Source organism: Eleutherodactylus coqui, chromosome 3 (genome assembly GCF_035609145.1).
Source record: "Eleutherodactylus coqui strain aEleCoq1 chromosome 3, aEleCoq1.hap1, whole genome shotgun sequence".
Taxonomy (NCBI): Eukaryota; Metazoa; Chordata; class Amphibia; order Anura; family Eleutherodactylidae; genus Eleutherodactylus; species Eleutherodactylus coqui.
The window spans coordinates 152,030,827-152,056,825 of record NC_089839.1 but is presented as its reverse complement, the minus strand read 5'-3'; the positions used below and the strand labels follow the sequence as shown (position 1 = coordinate 152,056,825).

At 44.9% G+C, this 25,999-nt stretch overlaps 1 protein-coding gene across 1 annotated transcript in view; it reads right to left on the bottom strand.

Annotated features, from left to right (window-relative positions):
* LOC136620189 (galanin receptor 2b-like) overlaps positions 1-23,824 on the bottom strand; it is a 33,267-nt gene extending 9,443 nt beyond the window's left edge. The window contains exon 1 of the mRNA XM_066594896.1: positions 23,478-23,824. Coding sequence (XP_066450993.1) covers positions 23,478-23,824 — 347 coding nt within the window. The remainder of the gene's footprint in view (positions 1-23,477) is intronic.
* Between the last annotated feature and the right edge of the window lie 2,175 nt (positions 23,825-25,999).

Sequence of the window (25,999 nt, the reverse complement as noted above, 5' to 3'; positions counted from 1 at the left end):
AAGCCTCCGTTTCCACAACCCTAATGGCAGCATCTCCAGGCTGATAAATTTGGCTATGTGCACGTTTTACGCTTGAGCGTGCGGGTGCGTGGCGGCGTACTTGCTCTTGCGCTCCAACACTTGCGCTAGCGACGGCTGGACGGTGCGCTGAGAGACATTGGTGGATGGGGCCGAGGACAGCGGAGGTGAGGATGTGGGTGCAGGCCAGGAGACGGTAGTGCCTGTGTCCTGAGAGGGGGGTTGGATCTCAGTGGCAGGTTGGGGCACAGGGGGAGAGGCAGCGGTGCAAACCGGAGGCGGTGATTGGTCTTCGTCCCACCTTGTGGGGTGCTTGGCCATCATATGTCTGCGCATGCTGGTGGTGGTGAGGCTGGTGGTGGTGGCTCCCCGGCTGATCTTGGCGCGACAAAGGTTGCACACCACTGTTCGTCGGTCGTCTGCACTCTCAGTGAAAAACTGCCAGACCTTTGAGCACCTCGGCCTCTGCAGGGTGGCATGGCGCGAGGGGGCGCTTTGGGAAACAGTTGGTGGATTATTCGGTCTGGCCCTGCCTCTACCCCTGGCCACCGCACTGCCTCTTCCAACCTGCCCTGCTGCTGCACTTGCCTCCCCGTCTGAAGACCTGTCCCCAGTAGGCGTAGCAAACCAGGTGGGGTCAGTCACCTCATCGTCCTGCTGCTCTTCCTCCGAATCCTCTGTGCGCTCCTCCCTCGGACTTACTCCAATTACTACTACCTCACTGATAGACAACTGTGTCTCATCGTCATCGTCCTCCTCACCCACTGAAAGCTCTTGAGACAGTTGCCGGAAGTCCCCAGCCTCATCCCCCGGACCCCGGGAACTTTCCAAAGGTTGGGCATCGGTCACGACAAACTCCTCCAGTGGGAGAGGATTCGGAACCATTGCTGCCCATTCTGGGCAGGGGCCCGAGAACAGTTCCTGGGAGTCTGCCTGCTCCTCAGAATGTGTCATTGTAATGGAGTGAGGAGGCTGGGAGGAAGCGGGAGCAGCAGCCGGAGGATTCAGAGTTGCAGCAGTGGATGGCGCAGAACTCTGGGTGGTTGATAGATTGCTGGATGCACTTTCTGCCATCCACAACAGGACCTGCTCACACTGCTCATTTTCTAATAAAGGTCTACCGCGTGGACCCATTAATTGTGAGATGAATGTGGGGACGCCAGAAACGTGCCTCTCTCCTAATCCCGCAGCAGTCGGCTGCGATACACCTGGATCAGGAGCTCAGCCTGTGCCCACACCCTGATTTGGGCCTCCGCGTCCTCGCCTGCGTCCACGTCCACGTCCTCTAGGCCTACCCCTACCCCTCAGCATGGTGTATTACCAGTAGTGCAGAAACAGAACGCTGTAATTAAATGTGCCGCTTATTGGCCTGTGGTTGGAGGCTGACTTCGCTTGCAGAGCCAGGAAAGAATTTTGCGCAAGCCTGCTGTAACACTTAGCTGGCTGCATATTAATTAGGACTACTACCCCCAGCACAGACACAGTACACTGAGGACGGTCACAGGCAGCCCAAATAGAAAGTTTTTTCCCAAGTTTTTTTGGAAAAGCCCACTGCCTATATAGACAGTATATCTCTTTCACTGTCCCTGCCTGACCACTACTGGCCCTGGACTACCTCAAGGAGATTAAGGGAATAACTCCTCACCAGCATGGATTCATGAAGGGTCGCTCATGTCAGACAAATCTGATCAGTTTCTACGATGAAGTAAGCTCTAAGCTGGACCAGGGAGAATCTATTGATCTTGTATATCTGGACTTCTCTAAAGCCTTTGACACCGTGCCACATAATAGGCTAATATACAAAATGAGGCAGCTCGGACTGGGCGAAAACGTGTGTAAGTGGGTAAAAAATTGGCTCAACGATAGAAAGCAGAGGGTGGTAATAAATGGTTCGTACTCTGATTGGACCACAGTCGCTAGCGGGGTGCCACAGGGTTCAGTATTAGGCCCCACTCTGTTCAACATATTTATCAATGACCTGATAGAGGGGCTGCACAGCAAAATATCAATATTTGCAGATGACACAAAATTATACAATATAATTAATGCAACGGAGGACAATGTGCAGCTACAAACGGACCTGGATAAGCTGGGGGCTTGGGCAGAAAAATGGCAAATGAAGTTCAATGTTGAAAAATGTAAGACTATGCACATGGGCAAGAGGAACGGATGTCACAAATATTCACTTAATGGGGTACCACTAGGGAAAAGTGATATGGAAAAGGATCTGGGGGTATTAGTGGATAATAGACTAAACTGGAGTAACCAATGCCAGTCAGCCGCTGCAAAGGCAAATAAAGTCTTGGGGTGCATCAAAAGAGGTATAGGGGCGAAGGACGAGAACATTATCCTTCCATTATATAAGGCACTTGTCAGACCTCACATGGAATACTGCGTACAATTCTGGACACCGGTGCTCAGGAAAGATGTCACAGTGCTTGAGGGGGTTCAAAGAAGAGCGACTAAACTAATACATGGAATGACGGGACTGGAATACCCAGAGAGGCTGTCCAAATTGGGACTATTTACTCTAGAAAAAAGAAGGTTAAGAGGCGACCAAATAACTATGTATAAGTACATGAGGGGACAACACAAGGATCTCTCCCGTGATCTGTTTACACCCAGGACTGCGACGGTAACAAGAGGACATCCGCTACGATTAGAGGAAAGTAGGTTTCATCACCAACACAGAAAGGGGTTCTTTACTGTAAGAGCAGTTAGACTGTGGAACTCTCTACCGGAGGAAGTGGTGATGGCAAAATCCATAGAGGAGTTTAAAAGGGGACTTGATGTCTTTCTGAAGAAGGATATTACAGGATATAAATTTTAGGTTAAGTGTCAATCCTGGTATATAGGCAGGTAGGAACTATTAGGGGTTGATCCAGGGAACAGTCTGATTGCCATTAGGGAGTCGGGAAGGAATTTTTTCCCCAAAAGGGCTAATTGACTTCTGGCCTTGGGGTTTTTTGCCTTCCCCTGGATCAACACAGTAGGATAGACAGGCTGGACTAGATGGACAATGTCTTCATTCGGCCTTACATACTATGTTACTATGTTACTATATGTAAAATTACTGCAGAATGTTTCCCTCTGGACAGGATGACAGCGGTGATGTAATGGCCAACGCAGAGCCAGGAAAGAATTTTGCGCAAGCCTGCTGTAACACTTAGCTGGCTGCGTATTAATTAGGACTACTACCCCCAGCAGAGACGCAGTACACTCAGGACGGTCACAGGCAGCCCAAATAGAATGTTTTTTCCCAAATTTTTTTGGAAAAGCCCACTGCCTATATAGACAGTATACGTCTTTCACCTTTTTCACTGTCCCTGCCTCAGCACTACTGGCCCTATACTATGTAAAATGACTGCAGACTGTTTCCCTCTGGACAGGATGACAGCGGTGATGTAACGGCCAACGCAGAGCCAGGAAAGAATTTTGCGCAAGCCTGCTGTAACACTTAGCTGGCTGCGTATTAATTAGGACTACTACCCCCAGCAGAGATGCAGTACACTCAGGACGGCCACAGGCAGCCCAAATAGAATGTTTTTTCCCAAATTTTTTTGGAAAAGCCCACTGCCTATATAGACAGTATATGTCTTTCACCTTTTACACTGTCCCTGCCTCAGCACTACTGGCCCTATACTATGTAAAATTACTGCAGACTGAGGACGCAATGCTCTGCACGGCCGATATACAAAAAAAAAAGTGCAACACTGCAAAAAGCAGCCTCAACAGTACTGCACAGTCAGATGTGGCCCTAAGAAGGACCGTTGGGGTTCTTGAAGCCTAAAATAACTCCTAACACTCTCCCTATAGCAGCTACAGCAAGACAGCACTTTCCCTGAACTATGTCAGAATGCATCTGTGGCGAGCCGCGGGAGGGGCCGATTTATATACTCGGGTGACACCTAATCTCGTCAGCCACTCACTGCAGGGGGGTGGGATAGGGCTTGAACGTCGCAGGGGGAAGTTGTAATGCCTTCCCTGTCTTTCTATTGGCCAGAAAAGCGCGCTAACGTCTCAGAGATGAAAGTGAAAGTAACTCGAACATCGCGTGGTGCTTGCCTCTAGTAACGAGCATCTCGAACACGCTAATACTCGAACGAGTATCAAGCTCGGACGAGTACGTTCGCTCATCTCTATTCATAACACTTTTCGATTGGCCCTCAAATCCAGCTTATGAGTATAACTTTACTGGCCTTTTGTTCTTTATTAGGACATTGGTATTGTAGTAACAGTGCCTTTATGGAGTCTTATGGATATACATTAAAACTGCTCCTTTGACATCAAGAGTATGCCACTTTTCTTGTTCTCAGGACTTCAGATCTGGAAAGAGTACAGGTAAGTAAATTTCTTGCTTGATGTTTTTCTCTGAAGGTCAAGAATCCCAGGGAGGCTGTCCATTGGCTCAAAGGGCTGTTTGGTAAAAACAGAAAACCAGATCCCATGCAGGAGTTTGGAATGGTAGGAACTACTTTTTTCAGGGCTCTTAAGAAAGTTCTAACCATGTGAGTGTTAGAGAACCTCCCCTGAACCACACATTGGTGACTGTAAATTGCACTTTGAGTCAATTTAACTTCATGCATTTATTTCTTTTTTAATGCCATTTTTTAAGACTTGCAGGATAGTGGTCAGAGGATCCAGAGAGAGTCTGTTATGACCACACCATGTTCTGATATAACTTGTTGGTAGAAGGTCTGTGGGCAGCCATTATAATAGTGATTACTTAGTTTGGGAAACCGAATTCCCTTAGATTTTTTTCATTCAGCTTCCAGGCTGTAAGATGCAGTTTCTGAGGAAGTGGATGCAAAATGCTCCTCTGTGAAATCAGAATAACTGTGGGTGGAAATGTCCAATAGTTGCCCTTGATAGCACCCATATCAGAAATAACCATATCTCAAAGGGCAAAGATGGAAAAATGCCGATCACTTTGGCTTGTTCATCAATATTTTCGGTATGAGAGGGAGGGTACCTGCAGATGGCCGGGTTGGATCCCGCTGCGAGAATTCTCGCAGCAGGATACGACCCACGCCCCTGCAGTGGCTAGTGCAGCTCACCATCTTCCGCGTCTGCTCTGCTCTGTGATGTGCCGGCTGCCACCCAGCAGAGCCGGCGTGGCAGGAGTGACATTTTTGTGCGTGCCTCTGTGAGACCCACACAGAAATAGAGCATGCTGCGACTTGCTTTCGTATGTGTTTTCACGTGGACAAATTGTGGCTGTCTGCATAGGATTGCGTTTTGTAATGCAATCCTATGCAGGCGGGCACTGCTGGAAATTCTGTGGGAAATATCGCAGCAGAATTTCCGCCCGTGTGCATGGGGCTGTATGCTAGGTTTTTTTTCTCTAGCTAGCAGTCAGACCGTCTACTGACTAAACTTGCTAGGCATGGTACCGGGAGCAAAAGTTGGACTTTGGCGTTCTACTTTGTCATCGTGGCATCCTCATCTTCCTCACTATCTGTGTAAGTGCTTCTGGATTGAGGATCCATTTTTCAAGATGCAGTCCCTAGTGGTTGAGATAGTCTGCTTTGATATTTTGGAATCTCCGGATATGAATAGCTGAGATCCTCAGTATATATTTTTCTACCTCAGTAGCCTGCATTCACTGACCACCTCACTGCTTTTTGATAGAAAAACAGTAAATTGTCTGATTGTACCAGAAGATGATAATTGTGGAGATAAGCTTGAAAGTGGGACAGGGCTAGTCTAACCACTCTCAGTTGTTTCTTGTTAGAAGATAAGTCCTTGTTCTTCTTCTACCTCCTTTGGACCCCAAGGAGGAGGTATCTATACTGAGTTGTCTCTGTGACTGGGGACCCAAAAACCTCCCACACAGGAGATGTTCAGGCTGTAACCACCTTTATGGAACATGACAGAATCTTGGAGATCTTTTCCTTTTATCCTTGAAAGGTCTTGGGTGGCATCTCAGGAAATTTTCCTTTTGACTCTGTCATAGATTCTAGAATCTTCTCAAACAAAGTAACAAACAGAGAACTGGGTGAAGTGGGGGAATACAAAAGTGGTTCATTTAGGGAATATCTCCTAGCTATCATTGCTTAGGACCATGAACCTGAAAGAGAATTTGATGCCATCCAGGGAGAAATTTCGATGACGATTTTAATAATGGTATCATCTGCAGGATATCATCCCTATGTACTCTATCTCCTAAATCCCTTGTTTGGTCGCTCAACCAGACTCAGAGGATGCACAGTCTGTACCGACCTAATGGAAAGTTGTCAGACGATGGCTACTGACATTCTTTACAAACTTGTGTCTGGATTTCCTGCTTCTCTTTTGCTACTCTCTTGAGAGGTAGACGCCTAGGAGATGCAGTGTGTGTGAGGATATAATGTAATAACAGCCATAGCAAGACACCCAGCATCATGCTCCTTTTTTCATAAAAAAAGCAGTTGAGCAGAGTAGCATACATAGCGTTAGGTCGCCTGCTGACGGCCGGGTCGGATCTCGCTGCGAGAATTCTCGCAGCAGCAGGATGCAGACCCGTGCCCCTGCAGAGGCCTGCAGCTTACCCGCTCCCAGCATCTTCCGTTTCCTGCTATGCGCTGGCTGCCACCCAGCCGGCACATGTGCGGAGAGGAGCCAGCCCCTCACCACCGACATTTGTGTGTGGGCCTCTGCGAGACCCACACAGAAACAGAGCATGCCGCGATTTGTTTTCCGCGTGTGATTTCACGTGGACAAATCGCAGCCGTCTGCCTAGGATTGTGTTTTCTAATGCAATCCTATGGCAGCGGCCACGGGCGGAAATTCTGCGGGAAAACCCGCCCCGGAATTTCTGACCATGTGCAGGGGGCCTTACTTAGATAACAACAGCTAAGTTCCGAGAATTAGCCCCACCCCGCCTCTCCCCATTGCAAATAGTGCAGAGGGGCGGAGAGGAGGCAGAGATGGGGCGGGAGCTCAGTTGCTGCTCCTGGCTCTTCCATCCTCCCCCCTCCCCCCCCTGCATATGAGGACGACGTATATCGGCTCGGCGTGAAAACCGAGCCGATATACGTTCGTGTGAATGCAGCCTTAGGATTATAGGAAGTTTGGAATTTCTTACTCTAGTTCACTTTATACTAAGAGAAGTGTTAAAAAAACACAGGTTTTAATAAATTTGAGCCTATGACAACAAAATGTGTTATTTCTAAATATTAAAAATAACATTTAGTGATCTTTCTCTCTCTGACACATTCACTTCCAGAGACGTAATGGAAAGCATTTAATACCTATTAGATACATTTAGGGGGATTATACACTGAAGGACTAATCATGTAATTACATGGTCACATCTGAATGATCCTTCGAACAAAAAGCAGAATGTAAAGAGAGAAGGATCAAGATTGTTTTTTCCGCAATCCATTTATTACACATCATCTGTAATTTTATATGCATTCAGTATTTCTTTGTCCAACTGCTTGATCAAAGGAACATGCAATCTCATTGCCCAATGTAAATGTACTTTTAGTGTACTTATCATCAGGATTCCGCACTGTGATCACACTCTAGCAGAGAACTATTTAGCTGCTTATTTTGTTTCTTCTGTTCTTAGTACTCTTTTAGGCCAGTCTCACACGACCGGATAGGAGTTGTGTATTTTGCAAGTCAGGTAAATACGCAGATCAATCAAATGCATTGGATTACACAATTCCGCTCACATTAGGGAGTTGAAATTGCGTAATTCGCTCATTGGAAAATAGAATGCAGCATGTTCTATTTTACCGTGGATATAGATCCCATTGTTCTTTATGGTTGTGGATATACCTGAAGCCCATACGCAATGTATCCGCGTCATCACTAAGCGACGTGGTGGTAATTATAAAGAAACAGAAAAACCCTGCGCTGTGCGTGAGTACACAGTCATATGTAGTACATTACGCGGTCATACACAGAAATTCTCAGCCCAAGTAAAAGAAATGTAAATGAGTGATGATTGACATGCTTTGTCGCTTGCTGACAGTTACATCAGGCCAATTGGTATATAAGGACTTTATGGGCTTTTGTAACGGGCGATTTTGCATGCGTTTTTGCTCACGCAACATTGCTTGAACAAAATTTAGAGAATCAAATTAAGTTAAATTGGTTCCCTCACATTCCGCGTTTTTGCGCTCAATTTTTGTGCAACATTTCTTATAAATGCGGCGTTTTACAGCGTTTTCAAACTGCATTTTCAAACGCATTCATTTTAAACACCGTGCTAAATACTGTAAAAAAAAGTGGCCTGTGACAGAGTGGCCTTAGGCTACTCTCACACAGGCACTTGAAAAAAAGCTGCATTTATGGGTTGTTTTTTTAACGCTGCGCTTACTGCATTTTCAGCTGCATCAACATGCATTTTTCACAGTGTTTGACTGCGTTTTTAGCACGGTTATAAACGCAGCCAAGCAAGCTGATAATGCCAGAACTGAAAAAACGTAGTCAAAAACTCAGTAGCTACATTCTACTGGGGTTTCAGCAGCGCCCTGTATTCATTTCAATGGGCAAAGCATCGCCTTTTTAAAACGCAGAAACGCATGAAAATAGAACAGACAGCGCTTGAAAAACGTTTTAACGCTTGTCTGAGAAGCCCCATTGCACTCAATGGTAGAGATTGATAATGTTTAGCACTGCGCTAAAAAGACAGCGTTAAACGTGGAAAAAACGCTTGTGTGAGTGTGGCCTTAGGGAGGCCCACATGTCCCTTTACCCTATATAAAGTGACCAATACTGTAGATTATGTGTGATAGTTGGTGGTTTGTTACAGATTTCACTTTGAGGGCTTAAACAGATGGGCTCATGCGCTAATACACTCGCTACTACAGAACGTATTAGCGCATTACCCAGGTAGGGGGTTTGACTATCCAAACTCCATGCTATTGCGCGCGAGTTTTTTTAGAAAGGCGGGAAGATAGGTCCTGCTCTATCTTTCTTGCAAGTGGAGAAAAGATAGTGAAAATGAAACCATTGAAATCAATGGTTCCGTTTCATCCGTGCACTCATGATTTTCACGGTGCAAAATGGGACAAATTCACGCCCATCTGTTTAAGCCCTCACAGTACATTCCACCAATGATGCATTAAACTACAAGATCCCAGGAGAGCCCTGCAAGCATCTTTGTGTTCTAGCAAAACATTTTGTGGCCACGTACAATCAAATTGTCATAGCAGAAAGTTTTTAAATCCCCTCCACATGCAGCGCTGGCAGCTTTAAGTTCTCACAAGAATGACATTTTGTAAAGGTTTGTTGTAAATATTATGGCAAAGTCAAAGTGTTTCTGACATTTTAATGTGCATGAAACTATAGTAAATAACTGTTATAAGTAGCTTTATATACAAAATAGTCTTATGAGACAGTTTTGTGCATATATCACAGAACTATATGAAATGTAATCAAAATGTAATAACTGCAAAAAAATCTAAAAAATACACAATATTTCAATATGCTTTCTCCATTGATTTCTAATGGTCTTTCAGATTCTTGCTTGCACTCATTCAATGGAAGCCTTTAATGGAAAAAAAATCTGTTTTGGTCATGTGATGATCACACAGGCGTTACAATGGGGTGCTTAACTTGTTACAATGGATAGCCCTATTTTACTGAACTGTAAGGGCAAAAACACACAGCCGTACGCGCAACTATGCTCGCCGCTACAGAGTTGATTACCGAGTTAACTACATATTGAAAAGATTAACTGGCGAGAATACGACTAGTAAAATCAGTGGTTTCGTTTTATCTCGTTATGCAGCCATGAGTATCCCAGCCGCCTAACAGGACTAAAGCCCGCCCATGTGAAGAACCACTAAGTTTGGATTCACTTGACCATATTTGCATGTTTGCACAGGCAAAATTTGTGTGTGCAATACATAGTGAATAGAACCCATTACATTTGTTCACAAGCGTGTATTTTGCATACGTAATTCTGTCATTCAAGATGCAATATGGAGCATGCTCTATTTTCCTGCAGGTTGGAGAGAGAAATAGAACATATAAAACTAATTACGCTAAGTAGCCATTTCAAGGTACGGGACTGTGGCTGTGGGATTTTCTGCGCATGCTGCGTTCTTTTTTGAGCTGCCATATTACGCAAATCCTACATGCACATGTGAGCGGAACTGCGTAAGTCAATGTATTTGATTGGCTTCAAATTACCACGTATCATAGAATCCTAGAATGGTAGAGTTGGAAGGGACCTCCAGGGTTATCGGGTCAACCCCCCTTCGAAATGTCTGTCCGGCCGCTGAAGAGCTGCAATGAAGGAGAGCTCACCACCTCCCATGGCAACTTGTTCCACTCCTACATTGCCCTCTTACTGTCTAATATCTAATCTGTGTCTCCTCCCTTCCAGTTTCATCTCATTGCTTCTAGTTTTTCCTCGTATCACATGCGTGTACAGCGCATGTGTAATACGCGGTGAACTTACACTTGTGTGAACCTAGCCTTAGGCTGCTTTCACATCTGCGCTCAGGGGTTTCGTTTTCCTGCTCTGTTCAGGAAAGCATGGCAGGGGAATCCCCTGGCTGATTGGATCCATCTCACAATGGAACTGAACAGCGCTGAATGAACCCCATTGACTATTAAGGAGTCCATTTGGTTCCCGCTCAGTTGCCTGGCATTTACCAGAAGAAAAAGTCCTGCATGCAGTGCCATTTCTTCGGGTACTTTGTGCGTGATCTGCGACGGACCCTTCCAGCGGTTTATTGTTCAGTTACAGTCAACAGGAGTATAATTAATATTTGTTCTACCATGCCTTTGCTCCTCATTGTATTGGGAGCCTGTGGCTGCACAGCCATGAAAAGACACAATATACAACTGTCAGTCATAAAGTCTGAGAGCATTACCCATAATTCTATTATATGCCAACGTGCTTCACAAGGAATACAATAATATCAGAATCGCTAATCCCAAAGCAGCTGCACACATTCTCCTCCAATCCCTTGAACTATTCATTGTTAGCAGTTCTGTGTCCTCAATCCTGGATGTACCATGCTTCCAATCTCCTAAAGCATCCAGTCCGAGACGTTTAATCCATTCCGTAAAACTATAAAAGATGCATAAACCCCATAAGAAGCATTTGCAGACATGCCAACTTTCTGGCCTTAGCTGTATTACTGACTCATGATCTCCAACGGCAGAGTAGGTTCCAGTATGAGGTCCTGGAGGTGCCATGCTAATAATCACTTGCTGCATTCCAGCGTGACGAATATGGGCTTAGCAAGTGTTATCACTATAGTCATGCTTAGCTCATACTAAATAAGAATATTTACCATTTTATTACATAGTAATGACTAACGTGATAATGATTTTACAAACTGCAAAGAAAACGCAAGAAAAATAATTTCTAAGGGTGAAAACACATGAACGTCTTTTTCTCCCCATATGTGGGGGTGATAATCAGCCCCAATAATCAACAGAACAAAAGGATTTAACGCTGCGATATCATTGCGTTTTTTTAACGCGGATGCCAATGGGACTCTCTAATGTTAAAAATATATTGCAAGTTTGTGCTTGCAATTTTTGTGCGATGCGTTTTTTAACATTAGAAAGTCCCATTGACGTTCGTGTTCGTGCATCGATATTGCTGCGTTAAAAAAACACTAGTGGATAGGCACCCTTAGAATGCAAAATAATTTCTAAAACCACCTTCACACGGGCATATCTGCATATGCAATACGCAGAAAATAGAACCCATTGATTTTAATGGCTTCGTTCACATGTGCAGATTTTTTGGCACATTTCAGTTGCATAAAAAAAACGCAGCATGCTGTATTTTTCTGCGCATTTGCACATCCAAAGTCCTGATAGACATTAATGGGGATGCGCAAATGCACGCAAAATATACTGGATGCGTAAAACACTGTGTAATTGTATAGGAAAATGAACACATCTAGAAATCATTAGACTACTTAGCCATTTCAATTGGTGCGTCTTTGTTTGCTGCACAAATGAACATTGTTTGCAGGCACAAAAAGCACAGTAGGATACGCCAAACTGCGTGCAAAAAAGCATTGTTCATTCTGCAAATACACAGCACTCAGGGTGGGATACCATCAGACGGGGTAGAAAGTTTAGGAGGGGGGGGCAGGAGCTAGTGTGCTAAACTCCCACCCCCTCCTTCCCCCTCCGTTTCCTGGCAGCTGGCAAGGGGCGGAGAGGGGGAGGGAGTTTAGCAGAGCCACTGCTAAACTCCCCCCCACCTCCCTTTTATGGCAGCTCCCATAGGAGTCTATGGGACCGGCCACCATATTCCGGCCAAAGATAGGTTCAGACTAGAGATGAGCGAACGTGCTCGGCCACGCCCCTTTTTCGCCCGAATACCGCGATTTCCGAGTACTTCCGTACTCGGGCGAAAAAATTCGGGGGCGCCGTGGCGGCACGGGGGGTTGCAGTGGGGAGTGGGGGGGAGAGGGAGAGAGAGAGGGCTCCCCGCTGCTACCCCCCCCCCCCCCCGCACCGCCATGCCTCTCCCCGCCCCCCGGTGCCCCCCGAATCTTTTCACCCGAGTACTGAAGTACTCGAAAATGGCGGTACTCGGGCGCGTAAGTACTCGAAGCGAGTACGTTCGCTCATCTCTAGTTCAGACCTATCTTTTCCGACTGGGTGTAAGAATGGCCGGCCCCAATGCACACTGTATGTGCTATCTTTTCTGGCCAGCCATTTTTACGCACTGTAAAATCGCCCATCTGAACAAATGCATTGGAATCCAATACATCAAATAGTTGCAATTTTCAGGCAGCGTTTTATCGCGGCAAAATTGCCCCGATAAAACGCTTGTGTGAATAAAGCCTAAAAGTGTATAAAATATTCTAGCTAGACACTGGCACCTTCTATGGAGTGACCCTTGGCTTATGGGAAGTCTAACTAAATCACCACAAATTACATGCAGGAGGGCCACTATGTTGAAGAATATCCTCATACCAAGTCGTTTATATAAACAAAAATATCATTAGTCTGTTGCCCTCTTTGGTTGGGTCATTCAAATGTGGGAAACCCCTCTGCTTGCGTTGCCTGAATATTTCCCATAAATGTGATTCCTTTAGGTCAATTGTCTCTTCAGAAACTTTCAGGATTTCCTCGTCTCTGTACTGTAGCTCAGAGTAGGTAATATATTTGACAGAATGTCCTTGCACTGTTCAATATGTAGGAGGACTATACAGTCCCAGTGTAGTCAATTAAAGAAGCCCAGAGCTGATATAGCTAACCAATTTGCTTTTCGCAGTGTTTCCCGACACTTTTCACTTCTACATAACTCTGACTCCAGTTGATTGTCTATTACCCCTATAGAGCAGATTTATTCTAGTTTTTCCAACAGGTTTCAACAATTGAAACAGCGTGAGGCATATTGGATCTTTAGATTGAGTCCTCTAGTTCTAAAAGAACTGAATGAATGCTTTGAAACTAATTGCTTAATATTAATTCATTTGTTTATTGTTTTTACTTCATCACTATTAATATTTTTATCATTACTAAGCTTATTAGTAATCATAGTCTATACTGTTTTTTAACCATTATTTAAAATTGGATTTATTAAGTCATTCTTCTAAGCATGTTGAAATCTGATTTTAATACATACTTTAGTTATTATAATGTGTGCTGTTTATTGTTTTTTATTCTGTTGCACTCCTTTCTGCAATTGTCTTAAGAAAGGAGCCAATAGAATTTGCATTTGCAAATAGGTTTTGAAATTCTTAACAATTCCTTTATCTGCTTGTTTGTTGCTTTTTGTGTACTAATTGATGGATTTTATTGTATAAGTTTGCTTTTATTAATGTTGTGTCATGTGCTTACTGTAAGTGATTAGGTGACTGGCTGCATCTAATACAATTGCATTTTTTTTTTAAACGGTCTTGAGTCGAGAATGGTTCTAATGTTCAAGTGTCAGTCCTGATTCACCTGTTGAGGGTAGGTATGCATACTGATTTTCCTTTTGTCATTTAACCACATTTTAAAGATGCCCATTGACGGTGGACAGCCAATTGGGGGATTGAAAACAAGTTTTGGTTAAGCCACCTTTTCTAGGCCCCACTCCATATGGAGCAAGCAGAGGTGAACCCTGAACAGGGCTGCTGCTGAGTGATGTTGTCAACGCCTGAACAGTCTTTATGGAGAACTGGAACTGCATCTTCCATCTGCCATTTCTGGCCCTTTCCCATTGCTATAGGACTTTAATGTTAATTGCAGACATGTACATGCCTTGCAAGCCTGCACAGTAGGAATTTTAGATAAAGTATAGACCACATTCTTTACACCTGAGGTTCATCTGTCATGGCCTAGGACAATGACAGTGGGGTCCCCGGGTTATAGATTTTTATATCAGTGTTGTCCTTCTCTTAGGCTGGTTGTCAACCAGGATGGGCTAGCCCAGCATGCCCATCATCTGGGTGAATACACTTAGTCTGGCTCCTTGGATTAAACCAGTCTGGGTGGCCTTACCGGCAGAATACATTACCATCAACATGGCTTTCAACCTAATGAGAGCACACAAGCACTTCCCCCAGGACACGTAAACATCCATGGGGGCCAGTGCTGGTATACCAGTTTTATAAATGACTGGATTGTTCAAGTACAAATCAAGTCTTAAGATGTTCCCCTTTCCTCCCATGTAGATCAGACTCCATTCTAATGTTAGTTATGAACTGAGGCCTCAGAAGTGTTGAATGGGTCATTGGTGCATTACCAATGTACTCCTGAATATCATACTTCAGTCATGAAAGTAGCATGTAAAGACCAGCTATGATTCCTGACTAACAGGTAATATAGCAAACGAAGTACAGGTTGAGAAAAAAAAAATAGTCGTCAAGGGTTTGCTAGGAGGGCTATTACTCTATAGTGGAAATCCTGTAATTCGCCTTCTGTGAAAACTGGATCCACTTTGTGAATAAATTGCTCATTTCAGAGAAAATACACTATCCCACTGATTATTCTAAGCTTCTCTTCCAAGTACAGTTAGGAGGGAAGGGTTCTGGGTTGCCTGTTACATATATTTCTTCTGTGCTTAATATACAGTAGTTATGTCTCTGCTGTATTTGGAAATAACTAAAGATTGCTAATGGAAAAAATGTCCATTAATTTATATGGCATGTTTCACATTTTATTTAAACATTATAATCAGCATATAAAGCAAGGAAATTCTCCTGACATATTCATCTAACATAGCCATAGACTATCATTTGGCCGGTATATGTTGTTATATAGTCTATTAGTCTACTGAAAATATGTAAAAAGAAATAGACAGAATGCAGAATATAGTTTTTTTAATGGGAGTCAGTGGTGGGCATATGAATTGTGAAGGTATGCAATTTTGTATATCTGGAGTATACGTTCATCAGAGTATTTCAAATGTTCCTGCAAAAGGTAATGCGCAAACAATGACTAAAAGTTCACAAGTGGTTTCAAGTGGTTTGTCAATTGCGTTGTGAATGAAAATTTGTATTCACAGTGAAATATTATCCAAAAGTAGAGCAGCAACAGCCAGGGGAGCTGCAAATTTCCTGATGCTTCTACAGAACACAGCAGTGTACTATGGGACACACATGGCATGTACACTATAGACTAAAGTCATAAAACAGTCTATAGTATTTTGAAGTAACAGCACTGTTAGCAATGTCACGTATCTCAAATTTCTTTGTTCTACTTTCAGATTCTTCTAGTATCCAAAGCTGCCCATACACATTAGATGCAGCCTGCAGATTTCAGCAGGACTGGACAGCTAATTTGAAAGGGTTGTCGGGCCACGCAAGGTGACATTTTTCTATAACAGTAATGCTTTCCTTTCATGAAGCATTGTAACACACAGCATATATGGGCTCAACACGGCATACAGATGAGCTATAATGTCTTTTTCTCGCTTTGTAATCTGATGCTGTAAGCAGCTTTCAAAGATGGCACCGTTGTCCTGCCTTCCCACAATGCCCTGCACCTCTCCCCTAGGTGTGCGCGCTCCCGATGACAGGAGAACAAAAAAAAACAATCTCTCCGATCCCCGCTCAGCGCCTGCCTCCATTGCACTCATTGGCAGTGTCCTTGCCCCGCCCACCTCCATTGAACTCCTCAACCATTGCAATGAATGGGCAGCATTAGCAGCAGTAAAGAAAAAAAAAGTAAAAACCATGCATCCATTTCTCCGTCAATCCATCCATTTGTCCGTTGTTCATCCATCCTTCCATCCAGTTGTTTATTCGTCCGTTCATCAATCCTTCCCTCAATCCATCCATTCATCCATTCATGCATTTGTCTCTGTGTCTGTCCATCTATCCATCCATCTATCCATTTGTCCGCACCCAAACTGTACCCAGAACCGCACACAAAACCACACCCAAACCACACCCCAAAACTGCACCCAAAATCAAACAGTGACAGCCCGACGCGACACGTTATAGTGACAGCCTCCCCCTCGTGTGAAAAGTTCTTGTGACAGCCCTCCCTCCCCCCACCACCCGTGCGACAAGTTCTAGTGACAGCCCTTCACTCAGCGCGACAAGTTCTAGTGACAGTCCCCCACTCCTGCCACCCACCGCCCCAATGCGACAAGTGCTATTGACAGCCCCCCTCCCCATCCCTGGTGTGACAAGTTCTAGTGGCAGCCCCTCCCTTCACACCAACCTGTGCGACAAGTTATAGTGACAGCCCACCCCCACTGCGACAAGTTATAGTGACAGCCCACCCCCACTGCGACAAGTTATAGTGACAGCTCCCCCCAATCCCTTTATGCGACAAGTTCTAGTGGCAGCCACCCCCCTTACCCCGCACAGCACGACAAGTTCTAGCGAAAGCTCCCCCTCATCCCCCAGCGCAGCAAGTTCTGGTGACAGCCCCCCTCCCCCCCCCACCCTCATCACGACAAGTTCTAGTGATAGCCCCCCTCCTCCCACCACCCCAGCACGACAAGTTCTAGTAACAGCCCCCCCCATCCCCGCTGCGACAAGTTATAGTGACAGCCCCCCCATAACCTTTACCCCTGGTGCGATAAGTTCTAGTGACAGCCCCCGTCCCGACAAGTTATAGTGACAACCCTTCCCCCAACATGACAAGTTCTAGTGACAGTCCCCTCCCCCAACCCCCCCCCCCCCGCCGTGTGACAATCTCTAGTAACAACCCCCCCCACTCCCTCCCGTGCAACAAGTTATAGTGACAGCCCACCCCTGCCACCACAAGTTATAGTAACAGCCCCCCCATGCGACAAGTTATAGTGACAGCCCACTCCACCCCCACCACCACAAATTATAGTGACAGCCCCCCTTTACCCAACCCCCCAGTGTGAAAAGTTCTAGTGATAGCCCCCCCATCCAACCCCCCGATGCAATGAGTTCTAGTGACAGCCACCTCTACTCCCACCCACCCGGAGCGACAAGTTCTAGTGACAGCCCTCCTTCCACACCACCACCAGTGGGACAAGTTCTAGTGACAGCCCCCCTCCCCCCATCGCGACAAGTTCTAGTGACAGCCCACCTCTCTTCCCCCAAGCCCCCGGCATAACAAGTTTTAGTGACAGCCCCCCTCACCCCACCCTCCGTGTGACAAGTTATAGTGATAGCCCCCGACCACCGTATGACAAGTTATAGTGACAGCCCCCCACCCCCCTGTGCGACAAGTTATAGTGACAGACCCCTCTTCCCCATCCCCTCCAGCAAACAAGTTTTAGTGACAGCCCCCCACCCCCAGCACAACAAGTTTTAGTGACAGCCCCCCTCCCCCCTCCCGGCATGACAAGTTCTAGTGACAGCCCACCCCTTAGCGTGTCAAGTTCTAGTGACAGCCCCCCTCCTACACCCCCCTGGCACGATAAGTGCTAGTGACAGCCCCTCTCAACCCTCACCCTGCGACAAGTTATAGTGACAGACCCCCAAGCGACAGCCCCTCACCCTCACCCCACATACGACAAGTTATAGTGACAACCCCCCTACACGACAAATTATAGTGACAGATCCAACCCATCCCACATCCCCGTACGACAAGTTATAATGACAGCCCCCCCATGCAACAAGTTCTCGTGACAGTCCCCCACCCCCTGACACGACAAGTTATAATGACAGCCCTCCCTCGCGAAAAATTCTAGTTTCAGTCCCCCCGACGCAACAAGTTCTAGCTACGTCTAGAAGAAAGCAGGTTTCATCGCCAACACAGAAAAGAGTTCTTTACTGTAAGAGCAGTTACACTGTGGAACTCTCTGCCTGAGGATGTGGTGATGGTAAAATCCATAGAGGAGTTTAAAAGGGGACTTGATGTCTTTCTAGAGGTAAAGGATACTACAGGATATAAATCTTAGGTTAATTGTTAATCCAGGTATATAGGCAGGTAGGAACTATTAGAGGTTGATCCAGGGATTAGTCTGATTGCCATTAGGGGGTCAGGAAGGAATTCCCCCCCCCCCCCCCCCCCCAATGAGCTAATTGGCTCCTGCCTCTTGTGGTTTTTTGCCTTCCTCTGGATCAACAACATAGGAGGATAAACAGGCTGGACTAGATGGACATTGTCTTTATTTGGCCTTACATACTATGTTACTATGTTTTCTCCAGGCGGAACAAAGAGATCAGGCATTGAAATTCAATGCACCGATTCTTCTTTCCCCCATCATCTCTCAGGGGAAAGGTCAATAGGTCTCCATGCACATTCAAGAGTCATCTGGTCCTGCCAAAATTTGTGGGACCAGATCGCTGTAGTAAAATTTGTATGGGGGTACATACAGCACTGCTCCTTCATTCTCAAATGGTAGCAACTTATTCCCCTCTCTCAAGGGAAAATACATGCATGTACAGCTGAGCAGGGAAGCAGCCATGTGACATACTGTACATATGACTACTCCATCCTCAGTCTGCTTCTCTGTCCTGACCTTACTGATGATATGTTCTGCAAAACAAAGTTTAAGATGCACTTAAACGGGTTCTCTCAACAGAACAACCCCTTTTTGTCTTCTTCCGCTGAAGTTTAATTGGACAAGCTGCTCTATCAAACCACTTCAGGCAACCAGCCCTACTCTCTGTCACTGATATGGTAGAGGAAGAGGAAGCATGCATCAGTAAGGAAGATGTGCATCGAGTCCCTGATGGAAGCCCCACGTCCTTGATGTCGCAGGTTGTGATATGGCTAGTGCATCACCGCCCTGAAAATTCATCCCTGCATTAGGAAATAGTGACGTGGGATAAGCTTTGCCCACTATGACACACAGAGTGAGACAGAGGGGGACTATATAAGCAGATGCCACCATTTTATGAAGACATTGTGTGATATAGCACAAGACTTCAACGATGTGGGCCAGCAGACCAGGGTAAAAGATAGCATGTGCAATTGGGAGGAGAGAAAGACTCCCTCCCACCAATGCCTGGACACTACGAGACAGTGGGCACTATGCAGAAAACCCACAAGAGAAGTGAGTTACAGGAAGTAACAGACGTTGCATGTTCCCATGCATTGTAGATTGAGAGTGAGCAGAGAGAAGATAGAAATCTTGCACGATAGGAAAAGATTTGCCGTGGGCCAGCAGGTGCAAGTTGGCGAATTCTCTAATGCAAGAAAAAGGGTTGTTGTAGCTGGTAGTTGGTGTGTGCATGCCTACGTAGGCACTAGGAGAGATAACGAGAGACAAGCTGCTGTCAAGTGAAGTGAAACTGAAGACAAATGCGGAGAGCCAGTACTCAAATGATAAGTGATCCTGTATGGAAGACTGGATGCAAGTCAGCATCTGTGTGTACAAGCAAAGGAGATCTGACAGGCAAAAAAAAGAAATGCAGTGGAAAAGAAAGTTGACTGAGTTGAACCAGAGAGACAACTGTAAAAATTGAGAAAAATCATGAATTCCCACTGCTGAACAGTCAAAAGGCATCTTGAGACACAGACAGAATGGCCAACAACGGAGAGACTGTTGAGTTGAGATTACTCTGGTCATAAACCAACAAAAGAAACACTGTGAGACTTTGCCTGCAGAGAGTGTGATGGCAGGACTCTGCAACTATGACTGTGATATTAAGGGCAAAGTACCCAAAAGAGAAGAAGTCATGAAGACTGTTGACTTGGAAATGCTCTGGTCATCAAACTGATGAAAGATATATCCTTTAGGGCCACAGGCTGTGTTGTTGACACTACTTTGGACTGTTCATCCAACAGTACCCTGGGTACTGGTAAATAGATGAGAAAAAGTTATTTACTTGAAGGACAATTACAGTTATACAGTTAAGTAGAATTTATTGCTAGAAGAACAATTTGCTTAATTTACCATTTGTTCTGTGTTAAAAATCAAGTAGTGAAATGTAACATTTAAATATTGTGCTCTTCTATGAAGAGCCACATTAGACTCTATCATAGAATGTCATGCAACGTTTAAGAACTGAGCTTTCCTGTGGAGTGATGAAATGTTATTAATCTCGTTTTATTAAAAGTTTTTTTTTACTGTAAGAAACTTCCTTTGGCTGGTTACCTCCACGCCATAGACATATATATAGGAGTTGCTGGGGTTGCGATTGCGACCCGGCCCCTGAACCCCCGGGGGCCCAGGAGGCCTCCTTTCCACACACTGACCGCATTACTTTCACTAAGGTCTCTGCGCAGGCCGGCAGCTTCTTCTGCACTCCGGCGCTTCCTTCCGGACCTCCGCTCAGACTCCTCCCCTCTGATGATCTCAGTGCAGAACCAGGTAGGGGAGGAGTCTGAGCGGAGGTCCAGGAGAAAGGGCCAGGGTGCAGGAGAAGCTGCCGGCCCGCGCAGAGACCTTAGTGAAAGTAACAGCGGTCAGTGAGCGGGACCTGTGTGATGAGGGGGAGGGCGGAGAGAATGAGAGGGACCCTGTGTGATGGTGGGGGGAGGGGGGAGAGAACGAGGGGGACCCTGTGTGATGGGGGAGGGAAGGGGGGGATCCTGTGTGATGGAGGGGGGAGAACGAGGGGGATCCTGTGTGATGGGGGGGACGAGGGGGATCCTGTGTGATGGGGGGGAAGAGGGGGGCCCTGTGTGATGGGGGGGAAGAGGGGGACCCTGTATGATGAGGGGGAGGGAAGAGGGGGACCCTGTATGATGAGGGGGAGGGAAGAGGGGGACCCTGTGTGATGGGGGGGAAAGGAGGGGGACCCTGTGTGATGGGGGAGGAGAATGAGGGGGACCCTGTGTGATGGGGGAGGAGAATGAAGGGGACCCTGTGTGATCGGGGAGGAGAACGAGGGGGACCCTGTGTGATGGGGGGGAGGGGGACCCTGTGTGATGGGGGAGGAGAATGAGGGGGACCCTGTGTGATGGGGGAGGAGAATGAGGGGGACCTTGTGTGATGGGGGAGGAGAACGAGGGGGACCCTGTGTGATGGGGGAGGAGAACGAGGGGGACCCTGTGTGATGGGGGAGGAGAATGAGGGGGGACCCTGTGTGATGGGGGAGGAGAACGAGGGGGACCCTGTGTGATGGGGGGAGAGAACAAGGGGGATCCTGTGTGATGGGGGGGAGAACAAGGGGGACCCTGTGTGATGGGAGGGAGAGAACTAGGGGGACCCTATGTGATGGGGTGTGGGGGGGAAGGAGAACGAGGTTAGCTCAACCCTAATGATTAGAGTTGAGCGAACGTACTCTTTCGAGCTTGATGCTCGTTCGAGTATTAGTATACTCGATGATGCTCACTACTTGAGCGAGCATCACGCTGTGTTCGACCCCGCCCCAGTTTTTTGCCCCTCCCCACTGTGATGTCAGTTTTGGCCCCTCCCCGCTGCGACGCTGCGCACGTCAACGGCAATTTTTTTGGCTGGCTGGGAGCGAGAGGGAGAAGGAGGGAGAAGGAGAGAGAACAGACGCGCACCAAAAAAAAAAAGCTTGGCACCCGGCGAACCCATACAAAAATGCTCGAGTCTCCCATTGTAGTCAATGGGGTGCGTTACTCGAGTAGAGCTCTCGAATTTTACGAAAAGCTCAACTCGAATAACGAGGACCCGAGCATTTGGGTGCTCGCTCATCTCTACTAATGATCCATTAAAAAAAAAACAGTAATGTAGCTAAAAGTGATGTACAAGGAGTAGCCGTAAAGTGGAGTGGGGGTTGGAGAATTCTGGAAGGGGGCCCCCAAGCTAAACTTTTGCACCTGGGCCCATGAGCCTCTAGCTACGCCCCTGCACCACGCCATCACATACCATCCCACCTGTATCTTACAGCTGTGCCCACACAACCTATTGCACCCAAGGAAGCGTCTGACACTGTGCATGCTGGGACACAGACATGATAAATTCCTGTGTCTACACATGTGGCTGATGCTGTAAACTATAATGCATGACCTGCACAGATAGAGCAAAATTACTAGTGAAAGTTCACACACATTGTTTTTTAGCAGGATTCATAATAAAAAAAATAAATGCATCTGTGATTATTCCCCCTTCAAACTTCAAATACCTTTAAAGGGAACCTGTCACATTGAAATTACAGTCCAATCTGTGGGTAGCATGTTATAGAGCAGGAGGCGCAGAGTAGATTGATATATAGATTTGTGGGAAAAGATTCAGTATAACTTGTATTTCATTTATTTTTATCCTTGGACTTCTTATGCTTAAGAGTCCAGTGGGTGGACCTATCAGTAATTGACAGCAATTTCTATATGCACAGTCATATGGGGAAGGCTATCACACACTATTTAGGCCAGCCACTGGACTCCTAAGCATAAAAAGTGCAGGGATAAAAATAAATTCAATACAAGTTCTATTAAATCTTTTCCAACAAATTGATTTATTAATCTACTCAGCGCCTCCTGCTCTTTAAAATGCTACCCATAGATTGGACTGTAGGTTCAATGTGACAGATTCCCTCTTTAAGTCTAATGAACAAGTATTGGTCTGTTTGGCTGAAGATCAATTATGAAATAAAGTCATTCGCTCCTACAGTATAATGATAACATGGCTATAAGCATTTTATTACAGTATTTAATGTTTTTGTGCTGCAATTATTCATGTTTCTGTATAATTTAAAATAACATGACCTTTACTAAGATTCAATTACTGACATTGATAGACAGTGAATTTACACAGAAAACAGGAATAGAATAAGGTTATGGAAATTTAAAGGATGTGATTAGGAAAGTGAGTTTATGACACAATATATTCCAGAGAGACTTTCTATAGGAAATCAAAGGTACTTCATCACTAAATGTACTCTCTAGTAATATATTACTTCTGGGAAAAAGCGGAGGAGGAAAAGAAATACAAGGAAGAAAATGAAACAACAGAGTAACCAAAAAAAAAGAATATGTGAATCAGGGAGTATGGAATAGACAGGGTCTTGCCGAGCTCTTTTAGTTGAGAGGGACAATCTATTGATTGCTGAAAACACCATGACAACTATACATAGACATAACTGGGGAAGCAATGGCCAAGGAAGGTCAAGAGGTGGAAGAGAGGGGCAAGTTCTGAGAGCAAGGATACGGTAAGACAGATGAAAGGAACAAAGGAGATGGTGTTTGGAGATTGATCAGTTAGAGTTGCTGAAAGAAACTTTCTAGGCAATAATTAGACTGGACTTTTTCTTTACCTGTCAACTGAGACGGCAGCCAATGTAAAACTACTGGCGTACATGGACAAGTATATGGAGAAGTGAACAGCTTTGCAGAGGAATGCCCCAAATAGCCATCCATCCAAGGTATATATAGTTGCTTGAAATGGGACACATAGTAGTATGAAGCATAAGTCAGCAACCCCCAGATTTAGAATGAAGAGGTTTGTGGTGTTGTACTTGGTTTGGCCATTTCTCAGCAGTACAACCAAAACTAAACCATTCCCTACTGTGCCCAGGGCGAATATCAAGGAAAAGACTATGGGAACAATGATTCCTCCAGGAGGCAGTTCTGTTGAGACTGATCCATTCCATGCCTGAGACATTGCTCTGAATCATTCACCACCCTATGGAGAACACAGGAATGAAAAAAATTAAAGTTTAATAACTAATATAGAGTATTAGTCATTTACCTAATTCACTCATTTAAAAATAAAATTATCTATCTATGTATCATACACTGGATAGAAATTAATTTTTGTGAAAAACCTACTGAGATAAGACATCTGTGTCACATAAACTCACACATATCACCTGGTTATGCTTTCGAAGAGCAGAGGTTGGCAAGCCTGATGCATTAAGCAACTATGAATAAAATGTAGCACTTGTTGCAAAACGTGTCATTTTTGTGAAACAACAATTCTACAAACTAAATAACATGAAATCTAAATATTTAGGCCCACAAATGAAGATATTAGGGTCAGTTAAAGGTTCCCCTCATTTTGTTTCATTTTAGGAGGAGAGCAAAGGGAAAACAAATCTGAAAAAACCTCATCTGTTTTTTACTCAATTGAGAAATAAAACGGAAAGCAAACCGAAAGCCTTCAGCGTTTGCTTCCATTCTATTAGGTTTTTGGGTTTTTTTGGGATGGAAAAATACTGCAGTCTGCAGCATTATTTTTCCATCCCAAAAACCAGAAACCTGCCAGAATGAAAGCAAACAGAAATCTCTCCATTTGCTCTCCGTTCTTTGAAACTCCATTGCAATCAATGGGGAAAATAAATGGATCAGTCTTTTTGCTTTTTATTTCAGTTTCTTTCCTCCAAAAACAGAGCAGAGAGACAAAACCCCCGAACTGACCCTAACGCAGGTGTGAAAGCAGCCTTATATATTTTTGTTTCCCTTTGACTGCAGTCACTGTCATCCCAGCAGTTACCATAGATTCAACTTTATAACACACACAGATGTAGCAGAGCTAACAGTTTCCTATATATGATACATTGTGCTTATAACTCTCTAGGTTCACCTACATCCCTCTGTACAGTAAGACCACAGATAAAACATGGTGCTATCAAGTTAAACTCAGCTCTGCTGCACTTACTAATTCCATACTGTGCATGGCTATCTACAGGTTGAAAGGTTACTTTAGCTTTATTAATGCATTACTCTCTCCAATAACACAAGTAACTATTTTTACACACAAGTGTACAATTTAATTTGTCATATTATCAAAGTGCCATCCTGCAGAAATAAATAAGGCAACTACTTAGTGTAACCTATTATATAAATGGATGCTAGATGTCACTGTAAATGTTACCATTTCATAGCATATAAACTACAGTGATTATCACATGATTTTACAGCTATACAAAGAAGTAATCAGAGTAAACGAACTGTTTTTAAAGGTCACTTATATGCTTACATGCATTCCCTGTAGGAGCAGTCTCTATAACATTACAGGAATGAATACTTAAGAGAAACATACAAATATACAATAATATCATATATTCATATTTTTCTTTTACCTCCTAGTCAATGTATCACTCTTCCTGATTGAGTGCTAATATATGTGTATATCAATACAATATGCCTCCGTCTCATGCACAGATGTGTACCCTCCTAGATAATTAGATTTGTGCATAGGCACCTGCATGCAGACACAATGTACATGTAAATGAGCCAGTGTGGAAGAATTTATGACTCTCTGGTGGGCATATGGACATGTGTACATCTGTTGTGGCTACCAAGTGTTGAATTGCCTATAATGTGTATATAAAACATTTTTCCCTTACCGTCTGTGTAAGCTGCTGTACTTGTTTCATCTCCCTCTTTCCCTATTGAGCTCTCTTCTGCTCCCTCCTCCTCTCACATTCATTCTATCCCTCCCTCTTTCACAGTCTCTTTCCCCCTCTTTTCTTTTTCCCATGTCACATTCAGACTGTCTCATTTAATCTTTGTGTCTCAGTTGTATGGCTGTATTTGTTTTACATGTGCTCCAATGTATTTGGCATAGACCACTTATACAGTACAATCCACAATCATGTTTCTAGCATGTAAATGAGCTTTTCTTAGGTCTTTTTTAATTGATGCCATTAAGCAATTGACATTTCATCTTCTCACTTTTGTCTCTTGCATCCAGCGTCAGACTGGGATTCTTTGCGTTTACTAGAGGAAAGGATTCTGACTAGAGATGAGCGAACGTACTCATCCGAGCTTGATACTCGTTCGAGTATTAGCGTGTTCGAGATGCTTGTTACTAGAGGCGAGCACCACGCAATGT